This window comes from Pagrus major, chromosome 22 (assembly GCF_040436345.1).
Source record: "Pagrus major chromosome 22, Pma_NU_1.0".
NCBI lineage: Eukaryota > Metazoa > Chordata > Actinopteri > Spariformes > Sparidae > Pagrus > Pagrus major.
In genome coordinates this window covers 30,723,325-30,746,745 of record NC_133236.1, presented here as the reverse complement: position 1 = coordinate 30,746,745, position 23,421 = coordinate 30,723,325, and the positions used below count along the sequence as shown (strand labels likewise).

The window sequence follows — 23,421 nt, the reverse complement described above, 5'->3', positions numbered from 1 at the left end:
GCCCTCAAAAATATATAAAAGTTGAGCCCTAATTTTTACTGTCCATCATTAATTTAAAAAATACATTATTCTCCAAGTGTTGAAACCCGCCACAATCACACAGTACATACTGCTTTAAGTAAGGAGCCCAGTAACAAAATGGAGCCTGAAATAAACCCAGTTCAATACATTTTACATAGTCTGCGCTGAATAAAACTCAATCTGCTGCTAACATCAGACCTCAGTGTGGAAATCTGACAACTTTAATTAGAGCTAGTTTAATCAACTGTTAACAAGCGTTAATGATTTAATAAAACAACATCGTTGTCATTAATTAAGCAGCTTGTTTTATAGAATATAATCCAAATATTTCTTTAATTAATGCAGGTAAAAAGAAGAAAAGAAGTGACTGGAAAAACTTCACATTGTAGGAAGATGAAAAAAATACAGAAAAACTCGTTAAACGTTTCATGTTTAAACTTTAACTACTGACACTGACTTTAATTTATATAATAATATTCAGTACATTATTATAGTCTGACCTCCACGTTAATGTGTACCAGCTAACAGATACTCAGACAGACTGAATTCAAACTGACAGACGGCCGTCAGGACATGATCATAACTTTATCATAAATCAATACATCGATATTATTATAATCATTATTATCATTAAGTGTAGGACGGTGAACTTTACAGAGCACTTTACATGACAGCAGGTGAAGAAGAAGAAGAAGAAGAAGAAGAAGAAGAAGAAGAAGAAGGAGAAGAAGAAGAAGAAGAAGAAAAGCCCGCCAACACTATAGGTTGCACTACGCATGTCCTAAACTCTTTTTTGTTCTTGTTGCCATGGCAGCCACGTACAGCACACAGCTACAGCAGATCAATGACGTCATCACTGTGTCTGTCATCAATACATTAATGAACAGATGAATTAGAGCTCAGTTTAGTTTAATAACATATTAAATGTGTTAATAAAATATATTAAAAGTAAAGTATATTGAATTATTTCTGTTTTATTGTCAGAAAGATCGTTGTGAGGTCACCGAGTCAACACTTTCAGGAGATATTAGATATATTATATTATATTCTTCATGTCTCTTTGGCTGATTGCAGATATTGATTCCAATATAAACACATATTTAGTTTTAAGACATAATTCTTCCCTGTGATGTAATTATTATAACAGTGTGCCATTCTGGTGTTGTCGGGCAGACGCACACGTTAAATACAATACTTTCACTACTACTTTCACCAAAAAATACTTTGTCAGGTGTTCACATGACGTGTGAACTCTGTTTAAATCACATGACGTGTGAACTCCTGACTCACCTGTCACATCAGCTTTTTACTTCAGATGAATGCAGACATTTTATTTTAGTCTTTATTGTCTGATACAAGATGTGCTGATATTATCGTCCAACTGAGAGAAACCTTTACTAAAATAACAACAACAACAACAACAACAAGTACAACTATAAAATGTTAATAATTTACTCTGAAAATTAAATAAATATCTGTTTAGGAACCATTTTCTCACCAGTTCTGGTATGATATATAATATAATATACACCCCAACACTTAATCTGTGTCCAGATCTCAAACAAATTCAGGTGACCACATGTGGCTACATGTGAAGGTTGTCAGCCTGTTCCGGTCCAATCAGATCCAAAACCTGGTGCAGTCTGTAACTGGACCAGGTTTGATATGGTTGGTTGGTTGGTTGATATGTTACATTTTACTTTATAACAGAGCTGTGCTGATATCACACAAACACCAGGAAAACATCCTTACATCACAGAACTGGAGTCACAGTAGTAACCTCCGTGACGGCTGGTACCGTGACCTCTGACCCCGCCCACATCGGGCGGACGTGTTAGAGGACAGTGTCCGCCCGCAGGCTGTGATTCACTGGAGACCAGTTTAACGTCTGTTCATGTGTCTGCAGCTGGAGCTCCATCTGAGTCCAGCTGATGTAAAGTGAATTAAAGTGATTTAATGCTGATGGACGTTTGACCGAGCAGCCGCGCAGAGTCCCGCCGCCCTCCGCTCATCACGGTACGGATCCATGTGAGCTCTTCTCCCGCTGACCTTCGTGTCGCAGTGAGTTTAAAGAGTCAGAATTAAAGTTCAGACTTAAGTTCAGAGTTCATGTGAACAAATCTGTCAGTTATAAGAAAAGTCTTATGTGATGGTGAAACGTTTAGTCCCGATGTGCTGAACTTCGTCTGAAAAATAGTAAATTTAAAACTCTATTGATCGCAGGCTTCACGTACCTCTCCATTCATTTAAACGGAAAACACCTCCTGGATCAGTATTGACCACACTGTTATTCGGCATGTGTTAAATCAGTCACACATTCTGATTTAAGTGAAAATATTCTGCTTTTTGTTTTACTACTGAAACGATCCGAGTCTACCACCGAGGTCTACAGACCACTGCGTCACTTACACAGTGACATCAACAAAACTGACGTTTAATAGAAATTAAAATCGTTTTGATGAATCTTTCTATCCAGAGTTCAGCAGAGTACTGTCCGTGTGTCGATATTATTTAAATCTATATTCTACAGTATGTGTGTTTCTGCTTAAGTGCAAAGAGACATTAAATCGAGGGAGTTTTGAAGGGAGTCTGGTGTGATTGGTAGAGAGGAGGGTGTAAGGAGCCTGCTGGGTGTGTCACAGATAAGCAGCAGCTCAACACCTTCTGATAACACAGTGAATAATCTCAGTTAACACTCAGTGATCAAACACTGAGGGACACATGAACCACAAGAAAACACTGACGATGTTAAACCCTGAGCTGACTTCAGTCTGCTGTCAGTGTCCGTCCTCACTCAGTCAGTAAACATGAAGTAACCCCTGCTGTCACTGTCTAACCTCTGACCTCTGACCTGCTGTCACTGTCTAACCTCTGACCTCTGACCTGCTGTCACTGTCTAACCTCTGACCTGCTGTCACTGTCTAACCTCTGACCTCTGACCTGCTGTCACTGTCTAACCTCTGACCTGCTGTCACTGTCTAACCTCTGACCTGCTGTCACTGTCTAACCTCTGACCTGATGTCACTGTCTAACCTCTGACCTCTGACCTGCTGTCACTGTCTAACCTCTGACCTGCTGTCACTGTCTAACCTCTGACCTGCTGTCACTGTCTAACCTCTGACCTGCTGTCACTGTCTAACCTCTGACCTGCTGTCACTGTCTAACCTCTGACCTGCTGTCACTGTCTAACCTCTGACCTCTGACCTGCTGTCACTGTCTAACCTCTGACCTGCTGTCACTGTTTTAAATAAAGCACAACCAGCAGAAACAAAATCAGTTAAAGTGCCAACAGACTGAAGCAGAGTTGAACTGCACATAAAGACTCCTTTATACACTCACATACCATCAACACACACACTAAAACAATGAGTTTGTGTGTGTGTGTGTGTGTGTGTGTGTGTGTGTGTGTGTCAGATCAGCTGATACAAATACTCATCTTCTTCACTGTTATCAGATTATTGTTAAAGTCTCCATCAGCACTCTGCTGGTTTGAATCTGTGACTCATTCATGTGTCACATTCTGATGAGAAAACAACAAAGTTCTGTCATTACAAGAAAACACATAAATATATTAATTATAATAATAAAATATTCTCCAGGAATCAAATAAGACTGAGCAGAGATTTCACATTTACACTTATATCATCAGTTTTTATTCATGTGATTATTTCATAAAGTTGTTGTTGTGTTATCTTTGTGTTGTTGTTGTGTCATCATTGTGTTATCGTTGTGTTATCGTTGTGTAATTGTTGTGTTATCGTTGTGTTATTGTTGTGTTATCGTTGTGTTATCGTTGTGTTGTTGTTGTGTTATCGTTGTGTTATCGTTGTGTTATCGTTGTGTTGTCGTTGTCGTTGTGTTATCGTTGTGTTATCGTTGTGTTATCGTTGTGTTATTGTTGTGTTATTGTTGTGTTATCGTTGTGTAATTGTTGTGTTATCGTTGTGTTATCGTTGTGTTATCGTTGTGTTGTCGTTGTGTTATCGTTGTGTTATCGTTGTGTTATCGTTGTGTTATTGTTGTGTTGTTGTTGTGTTATCGTTGTGTTATCGTTGTGTTGTTGTTGTGTTATCGTTGTGTTATCGTTGTGTTGTTGTTGTGTTATTGTTGTGTTATCGTTGTGTTGTTGTTGTGTTATCGTTGTGTTATTGTTGTGTTGTTGTTGTGTTATCGTTGTGTTATCGTTGTGTTGTCGTTGTGTTGTTGTTGTGTTATCGTTGTGTTATTGTTGTGTTATCGTTGTGTTGTTGTTGTGTTATCGTTGTGTTATCGTTGTGTTATCGTTGTGTTGTTGTTGTGTTATTGTTGTGTTATCGTTGTGTTATTGTTGTGTTATCGTTGTGTTGTTGTTGTGTTATCGTTGTGTTATCGTTGTGTTATTGTTGTGTTATCGTTGTGTTATCGTTGTGTTATTGTTGTGTTATTGTTGTGTTATTGTTGTGTTATCGTTGTGTTATCGTTGTGTTATTGTTGTGTTATTGTTGTGTTATCGTTGTGTTGTTGTTGTGTTATCGTTGTGTTATCGTTGTGTTATCGTTGTGTTATTGTTGTGTTATTGTTGTGTTATCGTTGTGTTGTTGTTGTGTTATCGTTGTGTTATCGTTGTGTTGTTGTTGTGTTATTGTTGTGTTATCGTTGTGTTGTTGTTGTGTTATTGTTGTGTTATCGTTGTGTTATTGTTGTGTTATCGTTGTGTTGTTGTTGTGTTATCGTTGTGTTATCGTTGTGTTATTGTTGTGTTATTGTTGTGTTATCGTTGTGTTGTTGTTGTGTTATTGTTGTGTTGTTGTTGTGTTATCGTTGTGTTATCGTTGTGTTATCGTTGTGTTATTAGTGTGTGTTTGTTGACCAGATGTCCTGTCAGCTCAGGGGACGATGTCTTTGTGCTGTGGGACATTTGAAGAGATAAAGGAGTATTTCACAGTTTGGGGCTGAGTCGTCTGAGACCAGCAGACATTAATCAATACTGAAGATTGTTTCAATCATCCTATCACTGCCCAACAGGTGGCAGCTGATTGGTTGTTTCAGGATCAATAAAAACCTTCTGTCTCGTCTCTGCAGCTTCTCGTCGTCATGGCAGCCAAAACAAAATGGGAGGCAGTGAAGGACCGTATGACAGGAAGTCCCGCCCACGACCCTGACGCCGAGCTGGAGGCGAATCTGGAGAACGCCGACCCCGAACTCTGCATCCGCCTGCTGCAGGTACAGCGCTGCTCCCTGGTGGACACTGCAGGAAGGACTTCCTGTCTCTGACTTCCTGTCTCTGACCTCCTGTCTCTGACCTCCTGTCTCTGACTTCCTGTCTCTGACCTCCTGTCTCTGACCTCCTGTCTCTGACCTCCTGTCTCTGACCTCCTGTCTCTGACCTCCTGTCTCTGACGTCTCCCTGTCCCCTGCAGGTTCCCACAGTGGTGAACTACTCTGGCCTGCGGCGGCGGTTGGAGGCGAGTGATCAGGCGTGGATGGTGCAGTTCCTGGAGCTGCGGGGTCTGGACCTGCTGATGGAGGCGTTGGAGCGACTGTCCGGTCGCAGCTGCTCTCGTATCGCCGACGCTCTGCTGCAGCTGACCTGCGTCGCCTGCATCCGAGCAGTCATGAACTCGTCTGAAGGACTGCACTTCATCCTGGACAACCAGGACTATGTCAGGACCCTGGCCCAGGGTGGGTGCATCAGGTCACCTTCCATTGGTCCTTCTGTTGTCTCCATGGTGACAAGTCCTTACTCAGGAGGACATAAGAGACCCTTTCTGTCAACAGGAGTCCTTCCTTCTTCTTTGGTTCCTGACTCATGTTTTCATGTTCTCTGTTCCTATTGGTTGTTGGAGACACCTGACCTGTGCTCACCTGTCTCCCTGTGTGTCCTCAGCTCTGGACACATCTAACGTCATGGTGAAGATGCAGGTGTTTGACCTGCTGGCAGCTCTCGCTCTGTTTGACCCTCAGGGACACCACCTTGGCCTGGACGCCCTCGACCACTACAAGGTGAGCTACAGCTGACCTCCACCTTAAAGGAACAGTTCACAGTTACCTCAGCCATCATCTCCTCCTGATGATATAAAGTCAGGCTCAGCCATCATCTCCTCCTGATGATATAAAGTCAGGCTCAGCCATCATCTCCTCCTGATGATATAAAGTCAGGCTCAGCCATCATCTCCTCCTGATGATATAAAGTCAGGCTCAGCCATCATCTCCTCCTGATGATATAAAGTCAGGCTCAGCCATCGTCTCCTCCTGATGATATAAAGTCAGGCTCAGCCATCATCTCCTCCTGATGATATAAAGTCAGGCTCAGTCATCATCTCCTCCTGATGATATAAAGTCAGGCTCAGCCATCATCTCCTCCTGATGATATAAAGTCAGGCTCAGCCATCATCTCCTCCTGATGATATAAAGTCAGGTGAAGTCTCGTAGTCCACAGAACATTTCTGGAGCTTCACAGTAAAACAGAGTTGCAGCGTTCTGCTGAACAGCTGAAGCAGCTGGAGATGATTTAAACATCAGATGTCTCCATGCAGCTCGTCTGCTGTGATCACAGAGATCAACCTGATCTGAGGAGACCAGATTTAACCCTTTATTAACATGAAGTCTTCACTGCAGTGCATGTTAAAACTTTGAGCCTAGCAGCTAAATTTTTTGGGAAGTGTTCCTTTAATTACCACCAAAAGTGCTCATTATCATTTGTATTATTTTAGTTTAACTACACTAGCAGCTCCATGGATGGAGACGTGTCTTGATGTGTCTACATCACATCAGACTCAGCTGGACTCTGAGCCTCACAGAGCTGCTAGCATCACTGCAGGCGCTTTTAATATGTTATACTCTTAAAGCCTCGGTAAACCTGCTCACAGGTCCAGTTCATTGACTGTGTTATTTTGCACATTTTGTTCGTCTTTAGAGCTGAAAACATCTTTAAACAGAAGTAAATCCAACAGGTTCTGTCAGAACACAGACGTCGGTGTCACTGCTGCACGTCTGAGTCCAACTGAGAGAGAAACATTTCTTATCAGAGATCAGTGAGAGTGAACCAGCAGGGTGTGACTGCAGATAACACTCAGAACAAACACCTCACATCAGTGCTCCTGACCTCGCCCAGACTTGTTTATCCTGCTCTGAACCCAGAACTGAGGCATGATGGGATACCGTCCCTCACCTTCATCATGTGGGCAAGAACCCACCTGCCCACTCGCCCGTCCTACTAAAACTATATCTGTTCCAAAAAATGCAAAACCGTTGACAAAAATGAAACATGTGCTCCTCTTTCAGCTGAGCAGAGACTCAACAAACACTTACAGCTTATAGAGGAGTTTTAATTTTCATATCGTTTATAGATATTTAAACTTTGAGTGAACCTGTGAGTCTGACTCCCAGAGTTAAACATTGAAGTTGTCCCTGGTTGTGTTGTTGTTTGTGTGCAGAGTGTGAAGAAGCAGCAGTATCGCTTCAGTGTGATCATGAACGAGCTCCACAGCACCGATAACATCCCGTACATGGTGACGCTGATGAGTGTCATCAACGTGCTCGTGTTTGGACAAAAAGACCTGAGGAAGAGAGAGCGAGTGCGACAGGAGTTCATCGGTACGACATCACTGACGACACTGACACACCTGACTGGAATAATAATCAAAACACTGATATATTAAACATTTATACTCTGAACAACAACAGTAATAATACAAGTTATTGAATTCATTTAAAGGAAGCAGCAGAAGCTGAAGTGTTCTGAGAGGAGACGAAGGTTCAGGTGGCTGCTGCTGGTTTCCGGGTCAGTCAAGCCCTAGTTATGGCAGGACGGCAAACACTTTTGTTGAGTGTCGTTTGACAGAAATCAACAAGGCAACATGTTCAAGTCATGCTTCAACATGAGGTTTCAGTCGTTTCCATGGTGACCAGATGTCTCCATAAAGTGACCAACCAATCAGATTGTGTCTGCGATAAAACAGCATTCTTCAAGATGTCCAGCGACACTTCAAAACCTTCTGTTCAGGAACACTCATGAAAATTGTCAAAATCAGGCTCAGGTGAGTCCCTCTGTGTCCCAGGTGACATACAGGACAAACTACTACTTTACAGTCCTGCTCACCATTATTGGCACCCCTTCATTTTTTGCATAACCTCTACAGTATCGTCAGAAATAAATGGAAATGTACCAAATTTATATCATCAGGATCTTTTAATTGGAGGTCCAAAGTAATTTAACAAAGAAAATTGTTTTTTCAACTTACATATTGTAATTTCAAAGAAGAAACAGAAAAAACAGCATGTGCAGCAATAATGGCACCCCTCTTTAATATCTGGTTGCACACCCTTTGGCAGTGATGACAGCCTCCAAACGTTTCTTATACGCTTCTATAAGCTTCTTGCACTTCTCAGCTGGTATTTTCTCCCACTCTGTCTTTGCAAATTGTTCAAGCTCTTGAACGTTTGCAGGTTTCTTTTCCCCAATGGCAGATTTCAGCTCATACCAAAGATTTTCAATCGGATTGAGATCAGGACTCATGGCTGGCCATTTTAAAACAGTCCATTTTTTCCTTTTCAACCATTCCTGCGTGCTTTTGGATGTGTGCTTTGGGTCTTTGTCTTGCTGGAGGACCCATGATCTTCGACTCAAACCAAGTTTTCTTACACTGGGTAGGACATTTCGCTCTAAAATCTCTTGATAATTCTCTGATTTCATGATTCCTGTGATACGGTCAAGGCCTCCAGTACCAGATGCAGCAAAGCAGCCCCACAGCATTATGGATCCTCCACCATGCTTAACTGTTGGTAGGGTGTTCTTTTCCTTGTAGGCTTCATTGCGTCGTCTATAAAAAAACTGTTGGTGTGCATTGCCAAAAAGCTCTATTTTTGTTTCATCTGTCCACAGAACATTTTCCCAGAAGGATTGTGGTTTGTCCAGGTACTCTTTGGCAAAGATTAGTTGTTCCTTTTTATGTCTTTTCCTCAGCAGTGATGTCTTCCTTGGCCTTCGCCCATGAAGCCCTGTTTGGTTTAGTGTGCAGCGTATGGTACTTGTTGAAACCATGACTCCAGACTGTTCCAGGTTGGCCTTCAGGTCTTTGGATGTTTGACGTGGTGTTTTTTCCACCATTTGCACCAACTTTCGAAGACTTCTCTCATCAATTTTTCTCTTCCCCCCACGCCCAGGGAGGTTCTTGACAGTTCCATGCTTGGCAAACTTCTTAATAACATTACGCACTGTTGAAACAGGGACACCAAGGTCTTTGGAGATGGCCTTATACCCTTTGGAGGTCTTGTGTTTGCCAATTATCGCACTTCTGATGTCCTCAGACAGCTCCTTTGTCTTCACCATTGTGACAAAGGAACAGGGGATAACAGATGGCTTTTTAAAACAGGGAAGTCATCATTCATTGGCTAATTCATGTCACATGGGCACAGACAATTTATCATAGGTGATTTCTCATTTGTGAACACAATGTGTTTCCATACTGATTTACAGCAAAGGGTGCCAATACCAGTGACACAGCAAGCTTTAAGGTTTTCTATTTTTTCCTCCCATTGTTTATTGTTTTAAATTGTTGTTTATCATTTGCTCTTTTGTATCAAACACAAGTTCTCTATAGAAAAGAAGTGTTTCACTTGATTCATTTTTTTCAGAAGATATTCCACATTATGTACTTAAACTTTATGGGTGCTAATAATGGTGAGCAGGACTGTATGTGGTGTAGGATGAGTTCAGGGGTCTCTGAGCCTGATGAGTGAAGCTGCTCTGTAGTCTGGTGGTACGGCAGCAGATACTTCTGTATCTGTTGTCAGGTGGCAGCAGATACTTCTGTATCTGTTGTCAGGCGGCAGCAGATACTTCTGTTTCTCCTTGGTTTAATGACGTTGAGCAGTACATTGTTCTCTGTGCACGGTCCTCATACTTCACTAAGAGTCGTCCTGATGTCTGGAGTCATGGTGTACAGAGTAAACAGCAGGGGGCGGAGCTTCGGTGTTGAGCACTAACATAGAGGAGGTGTGACAGCCAATCAGAACTCTCTGGGGTCTGATTGAGAGGAAGTCCAGTATCCAGTTGCAGAGTGTTTAGTTTCCAGTCAGCTTCATGGTGAGATTGAGTTGAATGCCAAGCTGAATATTACTGCAGCTGTGTGCAGACTGAGTGGAGGGCAGTGGATATGACATCCTCTGTTGATCTGTTGGTTCTGAAAGCATACCGGTGAGGGTCCAGGCTGGCAGGGATGTTGTCTTTATGTGCTGGAGAACCAGTTTCTCAAGCACTTGATCAGGATGATGGTGAGATCCACAGGCCGCCATTAAGACTCGACACAGCAGACTGTTCAGGAAGAGGAACGATGGAGGCAGGAGGGAACAGTCTGCTGCCAGAGTGAGCTGATCAGCTGGTTTTAATAACAACCAGAGATGTTATCAGGACCAGCAGGTTTATTTATATTCACTCTCAGCAGGAGTTTTCTGACGGAGCAGATTTCACAGCTGAGTCTATGTTGAGGAGATCAAAGATTTCTCTCCACATGGTTGATGTTTGTCGTTGAGGTCAGCAGGTGGTGACAGGTGGTTGTGATGTCATTACTGAATCATGTCCGGCCCATAGATCAGTGAGAACATGTTTTTATTCTGTTGTCGTGGAGATCGTACAATCAGATTTTCTGACTGACATGTTTGTTGTTTCAGGCCTGCAGCTGCTGGATCTCCTGCCCAGACTGAGGTACTGATCAGTTTTTATCAATAATCAATAATCAACATGTCTGTCAGTCTGTGACTTCCATCTCTGCCTGTCTCCAGGGAAACGGAGGACGAGTACCTGAACATCCAGTGTGATGCGTTTGAGGACTCTTTGAGGGAGGACGAGGAGGAGATGGAGAGACTGTACGGAGGCATTGACATGAGCAGCCACCAGCAGGTGTTCAGCTCGCTGTTCACTAAGGTAACCTCCACCTACAACATCAACACCTACAACACCTCCACCTACAACACCTTCACCTGCAACACCTCCACCTACAACATCAACACCTACAACACCTCCAGCTGCAACACCTTCACCTGCAACACCTCCACCTACAACATCAACACCTGCAACACCTCCACCTGCAACACCTTCACCCGCAACACCTCCACCTACAACACCTTCACCTGCAACACCTCCACCTGCAACACCTTCACCTGCAACACCTCCACCTACAACACCTTCACCTGCAACACCTTCACCTGCAACACCTCCACCTACAACATCAACACCTGTCCAACTGTGAACCTGGTCTCCACCCTCCTTCTCTGTCCAGATGTCCAGGAGTCCGTCCTCAGTCCAGCTGCTGTCCATCCTTCAGGCCTTGCTGTTGGTGGATCCAGACAGAGCTGATGTCTGGTTAGCTCTGGAGCTGCTGGCTGACCGAGCCACCCTTCTGTCTCAGGACCGTAAGTTGGATCCTCTCTTATGTTGAATGTTGATAAAAGAATATAATGCCAGGTTCAGACAGGACGCCACGGCCCTTCTGTTCACACCACACACGAATTTCTCCGCTCCGGGGGCAAACGGCTCTGCTCCTCAGCTGTTCTGTAGTCACACTTGGAGCTGTTTTTCACCATAGGAAAGTAAATAACCGCATAAAATTACGACGCCATGTTTTCCTGACAACTGTAAATGTATGTCCACTTCATAGTAATGAGTAGTTTTCTGTCAATCGGGTGTTTAATTATCGAAAATAGTTGTATTTTGAAATGTGTTTTATTTTGAAAATCGACCGGATTCTCTCATTGTTGCTTTGTTTGACTTCCTGCCCGGCTTGACACATTCGGCCGCGGCACGCGAAAAAAATAGACCAGACGCCGAAACGATCGCTGCACGGCACGCGCCGGCAGTGGAGCAGAGCGCCACTGCGCTACTTATGTGAACGACACAATTGGTTAACATGGGCGCCGAAGCAAAAATGGCTCCGCTCCTCGGCGCTTCGCAGCTAATCACGGCGCTTCAGCGTCCTGTCTGAACCTGGCATTAGTCATTATCCGTCTTCATCAGAGAGGTCTTTATGGGTCCACATGGTTCTGATGAGTTGAGACCTGATCCGAGGAGATCTGGGATCTAATTCTCCTCCACAATGTCCTTTGTTTTTGTTGCTGACGTAGATTCAGCAAACCGTCTACTGGAGCGGCTCCTCCCCCAAAAGTCGCTCTTAGCTAATCAGCGGATCCGAACCATTGACAGGGCGGTGCAGACTCAACTCTCAGACAAACCTCCTGGCCAATCAGAGCACATCATCAAAGACACCTTCACAGCTGACACTTCAGCAGTGTCTTCTCAATCTCCTCCCCCTCCTCCTCCACCTCCCTTGCCTGGTATGGTACCTCCTCCACCTCCTCCTTTGACTGGTATGGAACCTCCTCCTCCACCTCCTTTGCCTGGTATGGGACCTCCTCCTCCACCTATCTTACCTGGTATGGGACCTCCTCCTCCACCTCCTTTGCCTGGTATGGGACCTCCTCCTCCACCTACCTTACCTGGTATGGGACCTCCTCCTCCACCTCCTTTGCCTGGTATGGGACCTCCTCCTCCACCTACCTTACCTGGTATGGGACCTCCTCCCCCTCCTCCTCCTCCAGGTGACATCATCTCAGCTCAGGTGGCTCCAGGTCTGAGCAAGTCGTACTACAGTCCCACCCCTCTGAGAAGCTCCACCCCCTGCCCCACCCTCCGGATGAAGAAGCTGAACTGGCAGAAGCTCCCGTCCAGAGCCGTGGCAGGTGAGTGAGTTATGCCGGCCGTCCTATATGGACCGGGTCAGGTCCAGGACTCTGGTATTCATACGTCTGTCTCTCTGTAGCTCAGCAGTCCTTGTGGACTTCAGCGTCTTCAGATTCAGTGGAACCAGATTACTGCAGCATCGAGCAGCTCTTCAGTCTCCCTCCAACTGAGACCAAGACCAGAACCAAAGCCAAGACGGAGCCTAAAGAGGTCTGACAGTCTCCTCTCACCCTGCAGCCAATCAATTAGAGTTCAGACTGTAGTGACATGTTGGACAGACAGCAGCATGAATGTCTTTCTGTCCTCAGATTTCCTTCATCGATGCAAAGAAAAGCCTCAACCTCAACATCTTCCTGAAGCAGTTCAAATGGTGACTAATGCTTCTTCTCAGTCAGTTGGTCAGCCAATAGAAACACACCTTTGCAGTGACATCACTGACACAGGTGAAGGACAGGTGAACTGTCCACAGGACAGGTCTGTAGCAGCAGGAGTCTGACAGTCTTTACCTGTCTCTGCTTCCTGCTCTACCTGTCTGCTTCATCACAGAGGTTATGTTACCTGTCTCACCTGTGTTCGCATCACACCTGTCTCACCTGTCCTTTAATTGTATATTTTTTTGTCTACCTGTATTTATTCTGTCTACCTGTTCTGTTCTACACCTGTCCTTTACTTGTCCCTCTTGTTGCACCTGTCCTCCACCTGTCCTCCCACCTGTTCCACCTGTCCTCCACCTGTCCTTAAACTATCCCACATGGTTTGTCCGTCCAGTCTTCACCTGTATTTCACCTGTCCTCTTACCTGTTCTGCTCTCTCTGCCCTCTACCTGCCTAACTTTTAATGCATCTGTCTCACCTGTCCTCCACCTGTGCTTTTACATCCAACTTTTACCTGCCTATCATTCACTTTCCCACCTGTCTCACCTGTCCTCCTCAGGTCTCACCTGTCTTACCTGCACATAAGCTCTCCATTGTATTTCATCTGTCCCTGTTGTCCTACATGTCTCTCACGTGTCACCTGTCTTTAACCTGCATCACCTGTGCTGCAAGCATTTGTTCTAACCCTAACCCTCACTTGTCCATTTATGAGTCCTCTTTGTCCATAACCTGTCTCTCACCTGTCCTTCGTTTCCCCCCTTCATGTCTCACCTGTACTACCCGTCTTCACCTGTGCTGCACCTGGCCTTTTTATCTGTCCTGGTTTTCCTCCACCTACCTCAGGTGTCCCTTCCCTTGTCTTTTACCTCTCTTACGTGTCTTCTATCTAAACTTCACACCTCACCTGTCCTTGACCTGTTCTTTATCTGCCATACCTGTCCCTCAGCCATTTTCTTTATCTGTCCTACCTGTTCATACATGTCTTCCTTGTCATTTACACGTCTCATCTGTCTAACCTGTCTCACCTGTCTGTCTCTCCTGCAGCTCCCATGAGGACTTTGTGTCTCTGATCCGGAGAGGAGACAGGTCCAAGTTTGACGTGGAGGTCCTGAAACAGCTGATCAAACTGCTGCCGGAGAAACACGAGGTCAGAAGACAAAGTGACACTGACACACCTGTCCTTCATCTGCCCTTCACCTGTCCCACACCTGTCCCACACCTGTCCTTCACCTGTCCCACACCTGTCCTTCATCTGTCCTACACCTGTCCTTCACCTGTCCTACACCTGTCCCACACCTGTCCCACACCTTTCCTTCATCTGTCCCACACCTGTCCCACACCTGTCCTACACCTGTGTACTACCAGTCTTTCAACTCACTCTTCACGTGTGTGTTCCTATGTGTTTTGTCTTTCATCTGGATGTCCTTCACTTGTCTGTCATTCCCCTACCTTTGCTGCTTCTGTCTCACCTGCCTTACCTTCACCTGGCAATGACCTGTCCTGTAATTCTCTCTGCTGTCCTACCTGTCCATCGCATGTCACATTGACCTATGTTTTTCTTGCCCACCTGTTGATGACTTGTCCTCGTCCACCTGTCCCTCCTCAGGTGGAGAACCTGAAGTCTCACCTGGCAGACCGGGACAAGATGGCCTCAGTGGATCAGTTTTACCTGCAGCTGCTGGACGTCTCCAGGTAGGACAACAGCACCACCTGCTGCTCAGATGAAATACTACCGACACACCTGGACCAAAAGTCTTAAACTGTGTGTGTGTGTGTGTGTGTGTGTGTGTGTGTGTGTGTGTGTGTGTTATAGTTACTCTCTGAGGATTGAGTGCATGTTGCTGTGTGAGGAGAGCAGCTGTGTGTTGGAGACCGTGAAGCCCAAAGCTGAGCTGCTGGACCGAGCCTGCCACAGTCTGTACACGCGCACACACACACACACACACACATATAAACACACACACACACATATAAACACACACACACACACATACTCACTGCTGCATGCAAGCAAACAATTAAACTGATAAAGTTTACATTATCGTATATGATCTGTTGTGTCTTACTGTGTTGTGTTGTGTTGTGTTCAGGTGTGAGGGAGAGCACTCGTCTGCCCAACTTCTGTAAACTCATCCTGAGTGTTGGAAACTTTCTCAACTATGTGAGAATCTTCACACAATATATAAACTCTGTATTTACTATATATACAGTATATATTCAGTATACATACAGTATATATACAGTATACATGTAGTATATATACAGTATATATTCAGTATACATACAGTATATATACAGTATACATGTAGTATATATACAGTATATATTCAGTATACATACAGTATATATACAGTATATATACAGTATACATATAGTATATATACAGTATATATTCAGTATACATATAGTATATATACAGTATATATACAGTATATAGTCAGTATACATATAGTATATATACAGTATATATTCAGTATACATATAGTATATATACAGTATATAGTCAGTATACATATAGTATATATACAGTATATATTCAGTACACATATAGTATATATACAGTATATATTCAGTATACATATAGTATATATACAGTATATACTCAGTATACATATAGTATACACAGTATATACAGTTTATATATACAGTTTATATACTGAATATATACTGTATATACTGTGTGTACCTTATGTACTGTATGTTATTACATCAACAGGTTTTATAAAGTTTCACTCATGGTCAGTTGGTTTTTGTAACCTCACTGTGATGTCACTGGTTGTCTCTGATGTCATCCTGTGATGTCATCATGTCAGGGGACTCACACAGGGAACGCTGAAGGTTTTAAGATCAGCACTCTGCTGAAACTGACAGAAACTAAAGCCAACAAGTCCAGAATCACCCTGCTGCACCACATCCTGGAGGTAACACTGACCACTGAGACTACTGGTCTCACTGGTCTCACTGGTCTCACTGGTTCTGATGTTCTGTGAATGCAGATGTTTTTAAATTTTATGTTTTGATTAAATCTTTATTATAAATGTTTGTGTGGTCGACAGGAGGTGGAGCAGAACCATCAGGACCTGCTGAACCTGCCCGATGATCTGGAGATCTGTGAAAAGGCTGCTGGGTAACTTGTCAAAGACTCAACTGTGACTTTCTGTTGGACAGATGATAGACAGGTGTTGGACAGGTGATAGACAGGTGTTGGACAGGTGATAGACAGACGATGGACAAGTCACAGACAGGTGATGGACAGGTGAAGGACAAGTGATGGAAAGATGTTGGAAAGATGTTGGACAGATGATAGACAGGTGTTGGACAGGTGATAGACAGATGATGGAAAGATGTTGGACATGCGAAGGACAGAGGCTGGAAAGGTGTTGGACATGCGAAGGACAGAGGCTGGAAAGGTGTTGGACAGATGTTGGACAGGTGATAGACAGAGGTTGGACAGGTATTGGACCTATGTTGGACAGAGGTTGGACAGGTGTTGGACAGAGGTTGGACAGGTGATGGACAGGTTGGACAGAGGTTGGACAGGTGATGGACAGGTGTGTGTTTGTGCCTGCAGGTTGAGTCTGGAGTCGATTCAGTCTGAAACCAACGCTCTGATCAAACAGCTGAAAAACGCTGAGAAGAAAGTTTTGTCTTCATTGGAGGACGTGAAGGAGCAGTTCCTGTCCACCATACAGGTAATACAGAACAGACTGCGCCCCCTGCTGGAGGACTTATTCTTCTTCTCTGGTTTTCTTTTATAATACTAAAATCAGAGCGTGTCAGAGCGTTGTGACCTAATCTGTGTTTTCTTCTTCTTCTTCTGTGGTGTGTTTTCAGGATGGCCTACAGGCGTGTGAGCAGCTGCAGCAGCTGCTGTCCTCTGTGGAGGACAAGAGGACGGATCTGTCCGTCTACCTGTGTGAGGACAGCAGTACCTTCTCCATCGACGAACTCTTCAATACCATCAAGACATTCAGAGGACTGTTCCTCAGAGCCATCAAGGTGAGTAGCCAATCAGAGAGCAGTATGGTCAGCAGCTAATCAGAGAGCAGCGTGGTCAGCAGCCAATCAGAGAGCAATCAACAATTAAAAAGTGTTGATAATCATAACCTCATCCTGATGTAATTTTGATGACATTGAAGATCAACAAGATCAATGTCATCAAAACACTAATTACATCGGGATAAGGTTATGTTGATGATATTGATCTTGTTGATGATATTGATCTTATTGATGATATTGATCTTGTTGATGATATTGATCTTATTGATGATATTGATCTTGTTGATGATATTGATCTTATTGATGATATTGACGATTGATGATGATTTTGTCTGTCAGGAGAATGAGAGTCGTCGTCAGCTGGAGAAAAGGAGGAAGCAGCAGGAGGAGGACAGGAAACTCAGAGGAGACACCACCAAGATCAGTGAGTCAAACACTGTAATTCCTCCTTAAATCTCCACCTTAAAGTCAGTCTGAAGAGACCGCCACTGACCTCTGACCCCAGCAGGTTATGTGACCGTCAGTAGGGCGTCATGCTCGGTTCTGTTTAAGTGAACTGCAGATGACTTAAAGAAGAAGAAAGTATTTTCAGAACCAAAAACATAAATAAATATTTCACGACTGAATCTCATCAACAAAATATCTCAAATTCAAATGTGATGTCATCAGTGTTGTCTTCTGTCCTCCAGTCAGGAAGGACGTCCCCAACCAGGACGAAGGCTGCATCATCGACAACCTGCTGGCTGAGATCAGGAAGGGCTACAACCTGAAGAAGACCAGAACCAGAGCTGAGAGGGGCAGCAGAGTCCACGGTGATGACTGAGCTGGACTGTAGTGGACTGAGCTGGGCTGTAGTGGACTGTTCTGGACGGTAGTGGACTAAGCTGGACTGTAGTGGACTGAGCTGGACTGTAGTGGACTGTTCTGGACTGTAGTGGACTGAGCTGGACTGTAGTCGACTGAGCTGAACTGTAGTGGACTGTTCTGGACTAATTTTTGGGGTTTGTGAATGTTTTTGTGTTCTGCATCAGATCATCCTGCGATCATTCAGAGGTCACTGGCTGTGGACGAGCCTGACTCTTCTGTTTCCAGCCAATCAGAAAAGACTGCAGAACCACCAGAGACGATCCAGATCCCGTCAGATCCATCAGCTGAAACCAGACGAGAACCAGCATCAGCAGAGTTTGATGCCCCAGAGACCCCAAACCCCTCTGAAGCCTCTGCTGCTGCCGCTGGCGAAGATGAGGACCAGAGCCAGACCAGAGTGCAGGACTCTGGGACCAGAGTGCAGGAATCTGAGGTGGACTCTGGTCCAGACCTGGACTCCAGACAGCAAAGGAACGGGGAGTCTGAGTTTGAAGAGATCACATCGTTTGAAGCAAGAACACCAGAACATGACGATGACCCAGGTTCTGGTCCCAAAGAACCAGCAAAGAAGCCCAGGACCAGACCAGCAGGTAAAGTCTGATCCTGATCCAGTCTGATCCTGATCCACCTGAAACAGGTGGAGAGGGACTTTCAAAATAAAAGCACAGTTGCTGTGATAATGAACTGGGCCATGTGTTGGCCCTGCAGGAGCAGACGGTGGATCCAAACACAAAACGAAGAGAGGCTGTGTGTCACAATGAGGTGAGTCCAGGTGAGTCCACTGATCCCGCACCTGTTCAGACCCTGAGTTTAGTCCGTCAGGCTCAGGGAAGCCTTCCTCCTTCACACAGGAACCCTCCTGCTCAGATTCACTCGTGGTGCGACCAGAACCAGGATACAGGACGCTAACGTGGCTAGCACGCTAACAAACTCTTTTCTCTCCATCAGTCACTGCAGCCAATCATCATCTGTGTTTCTGCTGTTTTTATGGTTTCACCTACAGACATAAGATAAACAAACTTCCTGTATGAAACACTTCCTCTGATCGGCTGCAGAGCCTCGAGGTTTCACAGGTCAGAGTCCGTGTCTTTATGTGACGTCGCTGACTGTAGCCGCCTGAAAACGGAGGCACCTGATTGGTGGAGCTAATTGGGGGGCAGTACACAACCTGAGAGGCTGAATTTAGGGCAGAAACACCAGTGAGACGATGTTTTGTTTCCTGCTCATTTCTTCTTCTGTGGCCCTTCCAGGTGACCAGAGGAGGACTCGTATCCACGGCAACAGGACTGAGTGTCCAAACGACAGAAACACGAAAAATCAATCAAACAAACTGACGAGTGTTTAAAGTAAGAACGTCACACTGACAGCTGATTGGATGCAAATGTTTACCTGAGCAGGGTTTTTTTTTTTACAGTTTCTGTCAGCTGGAAACTTTCTGAGAAATTAATTTACTGAAGTTAAATGAATTATATTAAAATATGTGAGTGTAGACGTGATGTCTGATCCAGTCTGATGTGGATGTTTGGATGAAGAAAAACATGAGAGAGAAGAAGAAGAGATGATTTATAAAGTGATGAAGCTGCAGATCATCGTCATCATCATCATCATCATCATCATCTTCTTCATCGTCGTCATCATCGTCATCATTTTATCAAACGGATCAATAAAAATCCAGACGGCTGATTTGATGGTACATTACAACCAGAGAAAACTGTTGAATGAAATAAACATTGATATAAAATATATTAGTCTCCACAGATCTTCTCTCTTTGTGATGCTCATATTTCCAAAATAAAGCCTTCAGCTTCATCAGTAGAGAAAATGTTCACATGTTACAGAAGATAAATCATTTTATTTTGAGATAATTATCTGGTTATACTTTGATGATGTCACAATGTCCAGATGTTGTGATGCCGCGTTAGCTTTGTTTCATCAGATTCTTTTATTGTGATGGTATGTTTCCTGTCACAGCGGCTCTCAGCAAAGGTCTGAAGAGTTTTTGGTTTGTTTGTGAAGTTCTGCCTGTTTTCTGACGACCAGACGCCTCCATGGTGTTGTGATGTCACATGGTGTTGTGATGTCACATGGTGTTGTGATGTCACATGTTGACGTTACATCAGACTGAGTCAGAGCTGGTCCAGAACTGGAACCAGACTGTTCTGTGTTGATGGTGACTCAACAGACTGAAAACTGTTTATTCTCCCATGATGCATTGCACAAAGAAAATGGAGGCATTGTTTGAAAACGTGAAAAAAAATGTAGTGAACCAAAAATAAATGTTGAATTTTAACAATCACATTATAATGTGTTTGAGAATTTTAATGTTCTGAAGTCACGTGACATACTGTGTGTGTGGGGGGGGGGGGGGGTAAAGCTAATGACCACTTCCTGTGTAATTGTCCATAATTAGCGCTGCTCATTAATCTGCTTGTGTTTACAGTCGCGCTGATAAAACCCTCTTCACTGCAGTAAACACCTGATCACAGGTCACATCCTGATTACATAAATCAAACATTTTGATTATTGATGAATGACGTCAGAACTGCTGTCAGCGTGTTAAATATGTTCACGTTTGTGTTGTGGACATCATGACGTCATTAACTCCTGGATTAATTATAGCTAATTATCATGTGTTAAATTAAAATGTCATGTGAACTGATTCTGTGTGAAGGTGAGGTGACGTCATCCCAAACCGACCCATCCTCTCACGAGTCGGCCCGTCAGGTCACGTGACTGCAGCAGGAAATAATGAATAATAATTAATAATGATAATAATAATGCGCCTGAGTGTAGCTGATAATATTGATTATTATTGATGATGTGTGTTTGATGTTGCAGCAGGTTGATCAGCTGGAGATCCGTCAAACTGCCGGCACCCAGGCCGGAAATCAACCGGCCTTCACAATAAGAGCACAGCACACAGTCCCAGCGGACAGACCAGTGAGAGCAGAACGATGATAGTCACGTGATGTCTAAATGAAGGGAAGTTGTGTGTGAATCACTCTTTATATTCATGTTTCATCGTGTTGTAACTTTCTTGTGCTTGATGCAGAGGCTTTTATTGTGGAGCTTCCGGTGTGGTGTCGGTGCGGCGGTGCGTCTTGACGCAGCGGGTGGCAGCTGGTGCGTCAGGAGGAGACGGAGATGCCATAACAGCAGCAGCATCACCGACCGTCCGTCTCACCGGGAGAGATCTGATTCGGTGCCCGCTCTCAGCCTCTCCCTGCCGGCCTGTCGCTCTGTGGACCCCCGGTACCCGCTCCGCTGCCTCCGGGACGCCTCTCATGCTCTGTCCGCCCCGCAGCGCGTCGGTCCGGGCTTTAATCTGCGGAGAGAAGCGGCGGCAGCATCTGGAGCGGAGGTAAGAGCTGCAGGAGGAGGAGGAGGAGGAGGACAGGGCGTGGAGGAGGGGACCTGTCTGTCTGTCTGTCTGTCTGTCTGTCTGTCTGTCCTCCTGTCTCTCTCTCTCTCCGTCCCCGGCTCCTCTCCGCGGCTGCAGGCCGGAGCGGCTCCTCCTGTCCGGCCTGCAGCCGCGGATTAAGCGCTGAGGCCCGGCGGGATGTTTCTGACGAGCCGCTCCGGTTCATCCAGAGAGAGAGAGAGTGTGTGTGTGTGTGTGTGTGTGTGTGTGTGTGTGTGTGTGTGTGTGTGTGTGTTGTCCCGGGTGTGGCTCGATTCAGGTGAGCCGGTCAGAACCATGATAGTGATGATGATGATGAAGAAGATGAAGGTGATGATGGTGGTGGGGATGACGTCACAGAGGTGAACAGGTTGAGCTGTCAGGTGAAAGAGACGCAGCATCACACAGGTCACGTGACCAGTGAAACATTATGTTATATTCATACATATTATATACACTGTATGTTATTGATCATGTGTTATAGATTAATCTACAGTGTGTGTGTGTGTGTGTGTGTGTAGTTTTACACTCATCTTTATGAGTGCTGATCAATATATTGATATGACCATATATGGTGTCAGATGTCATCAGTGTCATCTCCTCCAGGTGTTGAAGGCTCATTACAGTGAAATGATGTCATTCTGAACTTCTTGTTCTAATACTTGTCATTATATCCACATTATTGATGATTATTGATCAGAAATATACCAATCAGTTCCACCAGTCACCCCTGATGTTGTTACGATATCCACATCAATGTATTTGGTCAAACATAATGTGACATTGATTTTGTCGTCCAGTCTGAACGTTAATGAAGTGAAGAAGAGGAGATTTAAAATCATACATCTGAATATATGTACTGTGTCTACATATATATACAGTATATATGTATATATATATATATATGTATGTATATGTATATGTATATGTATATGTATATATATATACAGATATATATAAATAGATATACAGATATATTTCTGTATATCTGTAATTAGAAAAGTAATGCTCCCATGTTTAACTTTGCTTTCTGTGTTTTTTCTCTCTCTTGTCAAATAAATGAAACTCTGAACTTGAGTGTAGAGTCTTTACAAACAATTACACTTAAAAGTCAGGCTCAGCCATCATCTCCTCCTGATGATATAAAGTCAGGCTCAGCCATCATCTCCTGATGATATAAAGTCAGGCTCAGCCATCATCTCCTCCTGATGATATAAAGTCAGGCTCAGCCATCATCTCCTCCTGATGATATAAAGTCAGGCTCAGCCATCATCTCCTCCTGATGATATAAAGTCAGGCTCAGCCATCATCTCCTCCTGATGATATAAAGTCAGGCTCAGCCATCATCTCCTCCTGATGATATAAAGTCAGGCTCAGCCATCATCTCCTCCTGATGATATAAAGTCAGGCTCAGCCATCATCTCCTCCTGATGATATAAAGTCAGGCTCAGCCATCATCTCCTCCTGATGATATAAAGTCAGGTGAAGTCTCGTAGTCCACAGAACATTTCTGGAGCTTCACAGTAAAACAGAGTTGCAGCGTTCTGCTGAACAGCTGAAGCAGCTGGAGATGATTTAAACATCAGATGTCTCCATGCAGCTCGTCTGCTGTGATCACAGTCTGCAGGAGAGAAGAGATCTGAGGAGATGGTTGGTTGTTCGGTTGGTTGGTTTGTTGGTCGGTTGTTCGGTTGGTTTGTTGGTTGGTTGTTCGGTTGGTTGGTTTGTTGGTGGTTTGGTTGGTTTGTTGGTTGGTTGTGCGGTTGGTTGATTGGTTGGTTTGTTGGTTGGTTGTGCGGTTGGTTGTTCGGTTGGTTGGTTGTGCGGTTGGTTGTTCGGTTGGTTTGTTGGTGGTTTGGTTGATTTGTTAATTGGTCGGTTAACAGAATTACACAAACTATCCAGTTAAAGGGATGGATCCATTGCAAAATCAGACATTTTTTAATCTTTTTGTCAATTTCTCAGAGAATAATGGATATTTTTGAAAGAAAGAAATCAGGCATGTTTCGGTATCTGGTATCTGTGAGTGAAAACAATTTGATGTG

At 44.2% G+C, this 23,421-nt stretch overlaps 1 protein-coding gene across 2 annotated transcripts; it reads left to right on the top strand.

The window, feature by feature from the left end:
- The first annotated feature begins 1,917 nt into the window (after positions 1-1,917).
- Positions 1,918-20,197, top strand: LOC141017816 (inverted formin-2-like). Of its 2 annotated transcripts, none has more exons than XM_073492577.1 (24): positions 1,918-2,082; positions 5,083-5,223; positions 5,421-5,682; positions 5,888-6,003; positions 7,437-7,596; positions 10,672-10,705; positions 10,783-10,924; positions 11,280-11,412; positions 12,121-12,735; positions 12,816-12,946; positions 13,045-13,106; positions 14,155-14,257; positions 14,717-14,802; positions 14,924-15,024; positions 15,201-15,271; positions 15,924-16,031; positions 16,167-16,237; positions 16,682-16,802; positions 16,945-17,109; positions 17,449-17,533; positions 17,799-17,921; positions 18,141-18,566; positions 18,685-18,738; positions 19,227-20,197. In XM_073492577.1, exons 2-23 carry the CDS (start codon positions 5,095-5,097, stop codon positions 18,735-18,737), a joined length of 3,297 nt encoding a protein of 1,098 aa, XP_073348678.1. In that variant the 5' UTR covers positions 1,918-2,082; positions 5,083-5,094; the 3' UTR covers position 18,738; positions 19,227-20,197. The 2 variants fall into 2 exon arrangements, with proteins under 2 accessions (XP_073348678.1, XP_073348677.1); XM_073492576.1 differs by having other exon boundaries at positions 18,685-18,748.
- Positions 20,198-23,421: the final 3,224 nt, after the last annotated feature.

Coding starts and splice junctions, on each gene's coding strand:
- LOC141017816 (XM_073492577.1), top strand. CDS start 5,095: ATGGCAGCCAAAACAAAATGGGAGGCAGTGAAGGACCGTATGACAGGA. Junction 5,224..5,420: donor TCTGCATCCGCCTGCTGCAG/GTACAGCGCTGC, acceptor TGTCCCCTGCAG/GTTCCCACAGTGGTGAACTA. Junction 16,803..16,944: donor AGTTCCTGTCCACCATACAG/GTAATACAGAAC, acceptor GTGTGTTTTCAG/GATGGCCTACAGGCGTGTGA.